At 34.2% G+C, this 7,787-nt stretch overlaps 1 protein-coding gene across 1 annotated transcript; it reads left to right on the top strand.

Annotated features, from left to right (window-relative positions):
* Window positions 1-204: 204 nt before the first annotated feature.
* LOC111718195 (leucine-rich repeat extensin-like protein 5) lies at window positions 205-3,228 on the top strand. The gene is made up of 3 exons (XM_023493724.1): window positions 205-413; window positions 505-1,324; window positions 1,494-3,228. Exons 1-3 carry the CDS (start codon window positions 363-365, stop codon window positions 2,156-2,158), a joined length of 1,536 nt encoding a protein of 511 aa, XP_023349492.1. The 5' UTR covers window positions 205-362; the 3' UTR covers window positions 2,159-3,228.
* The last annotated feature ends 4,559 nt before the right edge of the window (window positions 3,229-7,787 follow it).

Here is a 7,787-nt window from a genome sequence, read left to right as displayed (position 1 = left end):
AAACATAAAATAAATCTTTATAGTTGCATCAACAAGAAACAATCCTCCCCCTATGCTGACTGGAAAAAGATCCCATGAATGATAAATGTATATTTATTAATTTAAATTTGAAAACGCCCTCTTAACATATATATTTTGCCCGCCCCCTGGTTACCAACAAACTCCTCCTCTTCCTCTTGACACCGGTCGAGACAGTACAGCTACTAGGCCCAACCTGCCGGACACCGGTCGGGACAGTACAACTACTAGGCCCAGTCTGGCCACCAGTTCTATGAGTCAGTCGAGTTTCAGTTTTCGAAGAGTAAACTTCTAGAAATGTTTAAAAAATAGAGCTTCTCACGTTAAGTTAGTATTTAATCAAAATGCAGTTAACAGCAGTTTCATCAAGTTACATTCAACCTAGCAGTACTGAGGTAATTATTTGCCAAATAATCATATTATTTTGCTAAATATTTAAATTAGTTTCATAATTCAAATTTATTTTTCATCTCTGTTTTTCTTCAGAGCATGAAGAGTCCTCTGGAGATGCTTGCTAATACTTGTAATAAACTAGAGACAGAGATGCTTTCATCTAAACCATCTCCATTCCTTCCTGAGTCCAGGAATCCACCATCTCCTCCCACCCGCTCCCTTCTCCCCTCCCCCTCCCAATCCATCTCTCCAGGATCCTCTGCTCCCTACAGAGGAGCTGTATCTACTGTTCCAATGTACACCCCTGCTCCCACTTCTCACCTCCCAGTTCGAACAGCTCCTACTCGAAGCTCCCTAGACGCCCTACCGCTCCAGAAAGTGTCTCCCAGAGCATCTCCATTAGGCTCCATATATGCATCTACAAGCCTCAAACTAGAGCCTCTGTCTTTAGTGTCTAGTTCACGTATATCTCCCTCTAGCTCCCAACCTCAACCACCTAAAGACCTAAAAGCTCCCAAAAGACCTGAAATTGGAGCCCTAAAAGTGAAATCAGCGGAGTCCCTCTCCCCTCGGACAAGTTCTCCCAAGAACTCTTCCTCCCCCTACTCGTCCTCATCACCTAAACTACCAGCATCGTCCCCCCGTTTATCCAACTCGTCTCCTCGACCCCCCTCCGGTCTATCAGGTCCTTTCCCCGGACTACCGGGACTACCAATGAGTAGCTACGGACTAACTGCACACCTCTATGGGCAACCAGTGACAAGTATGGCTGGACTACAAGCTCTCCAGTATTCCCAGTATCTAGCTCAGGGTTCTGCTCCTCCCCCCTGTACTGATCCTCTCTGCCGAGATCCATCCTGTCCTACCTTTGCTCTCAGATCCGCCCAGGCTCAGTATTTGTCTCAGTCTCTAGGTATATTTACTATTACAATAATTTTTTCCCAGTGTTTTATCTATTTAAAAAATTAGTTTGTTCAAGAAGATCAAGAATTTAAAAGAAATCTTTAAAATGGTCTTTTTTCAGTATTTCCATTAAATAAATATTTTGTCGTTGGATTAATTTTCATTTTCTTTTTTTCCAGGATATGGATATCCTGGTATCCCAGTTAGTCTTCCTCTTGGCTACCCTTCTCCCTATCCAATGCTCCAACCTGGATTCCCTGGATTCCCTGGGCTCCCGTACACCCCTCCCTACCTCCAAGGGCTCCCACAAGCCACTCAGGAGGCTCCAGGAGCACCTCCTCCTTCCACCTCCGCTCCTACCGGATCCTCACCCTTCTCCTGCAACTGGATGCAGGGGAAGGAGTTCTGTGGCAGGAGGTTTAACTCTAGCGAGGAGCTGATGGGACACCTTCGCTCCCATACCTCACCCATTCATGCTCCAACCAGCTCCAGTGCTCTAGCTGTTCTTCAAGCTCAGGCCGCAGCACTAAGGAGCCAACCCTCTCCTTCTCAGGGTTCTCCTCGCTCTAATTCTCGCTCCACACCTTCAGCTAGTCCTCCTACCTCGGAGTCAAGATATCATCCTTACTCCAGATCTCCGGCCGGTCCTCCTCCTCCTCACCATCCCTCTCTCCCTCCTCATCTCACCACCCTCCCACCTCATCTCTCCTCCCTCCCTCCTCATCTTTCTCAAACTCTTCCGCCACACTTTGCAGGTCTTCCGCCTCATCCATCCGGTCTTCCGGCCCACCTACTCTCCTCTCTATATGGAGCTCCTCGTCCTATCCTTCCCGTTCTTCCGTAAACAAAGTTCCTGATTCAATCTTTTCTACCTCTAAACCTGAGCTTCTATATAAACCTTTCAGATAAATCTAAGTGATAAAAACTAAAGCATTAAACACTGATATTTTGAACAATGAGTTATCCTACAGTAATTTGCGATCCTTCGCATCTTTGTTGATCCTACATAACTCTTCTTAATCCTTCTCAACTACTGAGGATCCTTCAAAACTACTCAGAATCCTCAAAAACTGTCCAGGATCCTTTTAAAGTTCTCCGGGATTCTTTTAAACTATTGTGGATCCTGCTTAATTCCCCTGATCCCTAAATATGTCCCTTGATCCTCTCCAAGAAGCATTCGCTTGTTGAACGTTGTTATGTCGGCCCCCCGCTGGTTCTAGATAGATAGATGGACAGATAGAAGACAGATAGATAGATAGCTGACATTTTACAGATTGCTGGAACCCGAGACCATGATTCATTCTGTCAATTCCATTCTCCAGCCATCCTTCAAGACAGGGAGTAAACCAAAACCTAGAACCGGAGTAAACCAAACCTAGAACATTCAACCTAGTCCGAAGTACACCAAACCTGGAACGTTTCTCTGAAAGATCAGCTCCTAATCCTCCATTTTGTAAAACAAATGAAGCAACCTGATTTAACCTTGGTTCTAACCAATCTACAATATCATATTCTATCTTCTAACATGTGTTCACTAAACACTCAACGGAAATCATCAAATTTTGACCGAGTAACCAAACCAAACAATGGTATTGAAATCCGCCAAGAAGAAAAATCCCGAAATCCGCGAATTAGTGTAGTGTGTGTACAGTGTACAGGGACCGGGCCGGCATGTCTTAGCTAATGAGTTTTCTGTCCACGGTAATATGAAACCTATCATTAGTGATAGATGATAGAACACGGCTAGAGGGGCAACTTGGGGACGTACATAAGGAGACATAAACTAAATCAAGAAAATCAATCCAAAGATCAATTTTAAAATCAACGTATCAAAGAAGAATGGAGTTAACAAAAGAATATTATTAACTGTATAAATGGCTGTGCTTATTTCTTAAATAAAAATTTTAAAATATATTCTGTGTAATTTGATAATTTAAAATAGTATTTGATTGTAATTGTTTCAAGATAAACAGTTGTTCTGATATCAGATTTCAACATTTATATTTCTTGTGAAGTTTATATATCTACACATGTGAGTTATAAATAACTCTGCAGGGGAGGGGGCCGTATCTTTCATCTTAATACTCAATTTAGAATATAAACTATTTTTGTCAAAAAAAGAAAAATTTATGTTTTTGGGCTTACAACATAATAAACAATTTTAATTAAATTTGTTTTTTGAAACAAACCTTTTAATTTTCAACCTGAGCTGGAAACTTTTGTGTTGAGAATCAATGATTAATCTCTTCATTTCAGTTATTTTTTCAGGGTACAATTACACTGCGGATAATATTAAATTAATCTGCAGATTAGCAAGAGATCGTTATCAAGAATTGATCCCGATATCCACAATACAAGAGTTTCCAGAGCTGAAAACTTTAGAATGGAATATCCTTAATCCCGATCTGTTAATTAATCTGGAGATCAATAACAAGAGGAGAACAAGCAATATTTAATCATAGACAGAAGCCCGGTAATGTACTTAGTTTTTGTTGTTGAGTGTGTCGATTTTTAAAAAGAAAACTTAGTTACCATAGCCTATATAATTAAAACGTAGTAATCACTGTTTATATATTTATTTGTTTTTTTTGTCACTTAGTTACCATAGCCTATATAATTAAAACGTAGTAATCTCTGTTTACATATTTATTTGTTTTTATGTCAGATCATAACTCAAAAACCAATTTGCCTTAAATTTTGGTTAAAGCTTGGTAAAACCATGGGACATTTTTTTGCTTTGGTTTAAAGTTCTAAGTCTAATAAGTTAGTATTTATGTGGAAAACTTAGTTTCCAAGCAAAGCTGAGTTCCAAAGCTATAATATCAGGTTTTGTTTAATCTTTATTTTTAATTTAAGTTAAGAAAGAATTAAAACTGTAAAAAGTTACAAAGTACAAAAAAAGGTTTTCGAAGCTCTAAATATCAGATTTGTAAAATAAAATTTCTCGTATCTTTAATTAAAATGATGAAATCTAATAATTAATAAAAGTTTTATAATTTATTATGCCTACTTCCAATTAACGATAAAAATTAATTACTCTTTTGTTTATCGCTCTCACATGTAGAGATAGGCGCTGTTTTAATTTTAAACATAAAACATTTTTATCTTTAGGAGACTCAACATTTTTTCTTTTATAAATTTATATTTTTCAACTTTACTTATTTTTAGTCAACATAAAGTAAAGGAATTTGTATTTCAATTTGATTTTTCAATTTATGAAATCTGTTAGATAAAATGATCTTAGGTTGCAAATATAAAAGGCTTTATTATTTATTTATTGTTCTTAAAATCAACAGTAGAGGATTTAAGAGGTCACTAAGTCGAACCCGTAATAATTACGCTTACAATCCCTTTCATGGAAGGTCACTCAAAATTACGCTTACAGTCCCTTTAATGGAGGGTCACTCAAAATTACGCTTTCAGTCCCTTTAAACCTTTAAACGTTAAAAATGATGCCCATCCCTATCCTCCACACCTAGACACCTGTAATTGATAACACCAGTTAGTCAACATACAACCTTTATATTAATTAATCAGTAGATAATTAAGGTTTGTAGATAGCCTGGACACAACAATATAATTAATTAAAATATATACAAAATATAACTGATCAAGATGAGCTAATTGATTTCGTATCAATATACACATCATGAAGGCATTCTAATATTTATATAAAAATACGATGTATGTATGTATGTATGTATGTATGTATGGGTGTATGTGTGTATGTATGAATGTTATAAACAACACATTTCTTCCATTTATTAAGATTGAATAAACATAGAAAATATACCCATCAATAAAAAACAAACTTTTGACATTATAAATCTTAACGATTTTTATCCTCAAAAATGTTATTTTAGAAATCTGAAATAATAAATATCCTAATGAAAATGATAATAATATTAAAAACAATAATAATAGTAATAATAGAAATAAAAAGGAAAATGATAATTATATTAATAAGAATAAATAAAATATTAATAGATAATAAATTATCATACAAGTTAAAAAAAAACTTTTAAGGGGTTTCTATCTATCTCTTTTTAAGGGGTTTAAAAAAATTGTCCCTTAAATTCAACAACATCATCTATCTATCTATCTCTTTGATCATTCTCTGGATATGTTTAATTTCTATCTATGCCACGTCAAACTAAGGTAAACTTCAGATTTCAATAAAAACTTAATCCATAGATTTAATAAGTTACAAGGAAAACTATTTGCTCTGTTACAAATACAACTTTGTGTTAATTTAATGTCGTCGTTTTATTCCATGGTTTTCTGGTTCTTACTGTATCTATCTATCTATCTATCTATCTATCTATCTATCTATCTATCCATCCATCCATCCATCCATCTATCTATCTATCTATCTATCTATCTATCTATCTATCTATCTATCTATCTATCTATCTATCTATCTATCTATCTATCTATCCTGTGCTGTAGTATATAGATGTTTTAATGAAATTACAAAATAAACTCTGTGATTTTCTAGAATATGGTTAGGGAAGCGCCAATCATTAGTTTGATGCAAGTTAAAAAGATTGTTTTAAAGAATGGGTAAGACTATGTATGGTAAGACTATCCACCATCCTTAACACCTGCACCCTGTATTTTAATCTATCTCTACATTAATCCCTCTGATCTCACCCTGCCACAGATCACCTGACAATCTCCTTCCTTCAAATCAACTCCTTACCTATCCAAAAACATAACTTGATGTTTGTAACCAATTATGTTCAGTATCGTTATCTAACTTAGGGCCGACCACTTAAAACAACCTACCCTGGTTAGGCGCGTCCAAACTGCATAGTAAATTGTGATTGCTTCATTGTAATATCTCATGCTTTGTAGAATTGAATAAAAATATGAATGAATGAATATGACTGGATCGACCTTTTCGTTAAGATCGTTCGAAATTTCACAGTAAAGTAGGAAAAGGGGGTGGAGGACGGAGGTGGTTGGTTGATAGGTAAAGGGGTGTATAGTGCAGATTTAGATTTTTGTTGTTTACCCTGACCTCTAAAAATAGAGGTTGTGGGAATATTTCCCCAAATTCTAAAAAGATATAAAAAAATTGAAATAAAAGGAAAAGAAAAGGAAAGGAATATACTTTGTCTTTCAATCTATTTATTTATCTATCTATTCTATATATCTTTCTATCCATCTATAAAATTATCTATTTTGTGCAGATTATGATATATAACTCATTAAATATTTAATAAAACAATAAATTCCANGATAGATAGATAGATAGATAGATAGATAGATAGATAGATAGATAGATAGATAGATAGATAGATAGATAGATAGATAGATAGATAGATAGATAGATAGATAGATAGATAGATAGATAGATAGATAGATAGATAGATAGATAGATAGATAGATAGATAGATAGATAGATAGATAGATAGATAGATAGATAGATAGATAGATAGATAGATAGATAGATAGATAGATAGATAGATAGATAGATAGATAGATAGATAGATAGATAGATAGATAGATAGATAGATAGATAGATAGATAGATAGATAGATAGATAGATAGATAGATAGATAGATAGATAGATAGATAGATAGATAGATAGATAGATAGATAGATAGATAGATAGATAGATAGATAGATAGATAGATAGATAGATAGATAGATAGATAGATAGATAGATAGATAGATAGATAGATAGATAGATAGATAGATAGATAGATAGATAGATAGATAGATAGATAGATAGATAGATAGATAGATAGATAGATAGATAGATAGATAGATAGATAGATAGATAGATAGATAGATAGATAGATAGATAGATAGATAGATAGATAGATAGATAGATAGATAGATAGATAGATAGATAGATAGATAGATAGATAGATAGATAGATAGATAGATAGATAGATAGATAGATAGATAGATAGATAGATAGATAGATAGATAGATAGATAGATAGATAGATAGATAGATAGATAGATAGATAGATAGATAGATAGATAGATAGATAGATAGATAGATAGATAGATAGATAGATAGATAGATAGATAGATAGATAGATAGATAGATAGATAGATAGATAGATAGATAGATAGATAGATAGATAGATAGATAGATAGATAGATAGATAGATAGATAGATAGATAGATAGATAGATAGATAGATAGATAGATAGATAGATAGATAGATAGATAGATAGATAGATAGATAGATAGATAGATAGATAGATAGATAGATAGATAGATAGATAGATAGATAGATAGATAGATAGATAGATAGATAGATAGATAGATAGATAGATAGATAGATAGATAGATAGATAGATAGATAGATAGATAGATAGATAGATAGATAGATAGATAGATAGATAGATAGATAGATGGATGGAAGGATGGAAGGATGGATAGATGGATGGATGAGAGGATATATGGTTTACCACAATCATTTAGACAAATTATTATATCATTTACACAAAC

The sequence above is a fragment of the Eurytemora carolleeae genome, unplaced genomic scaffold (assembly GCF_000591075.1).
Source record: "Eurytemora carolleeae unplaced genomic scaffold, Eaff_2.0 scaffold470, whole genome shotgun sequence".
NCBI classification, from domain to species: Eukaryota; Metazoa; Arthropoda; class Copepoda; order Calanoida; family Temoridae; genus Eurytemora; species Eurytemora carolleeae.
The sequence above is the reverse complement of the archived record's forward strand: the minus strand, read 5'-3'. Positions and strand labels throughout refer to the sequence as shown.

Coding starts and splice junctions, on each gene's coding strand:
- LOC111718195 (XM_023493724.1), top strand. CDS start 363: ATGCAGTTAACAGCAGTTTCATCAAGTTACATTCAACCTAGCAGTACT. Junction 414..504: donor TTCAACCTAGCAGTACTGAG/GTAATTATTTGC, acceptor GTTTTTCTTCAG/AGCATGAAGAGTCCTCTGGA. Junction 1,325..1,493: donor GTATTTGTCTCAGTCTCTAG/GTATATTTACTA, acceptor CTTTTTTTCCAG/GATATGGATATCCTGGTATC.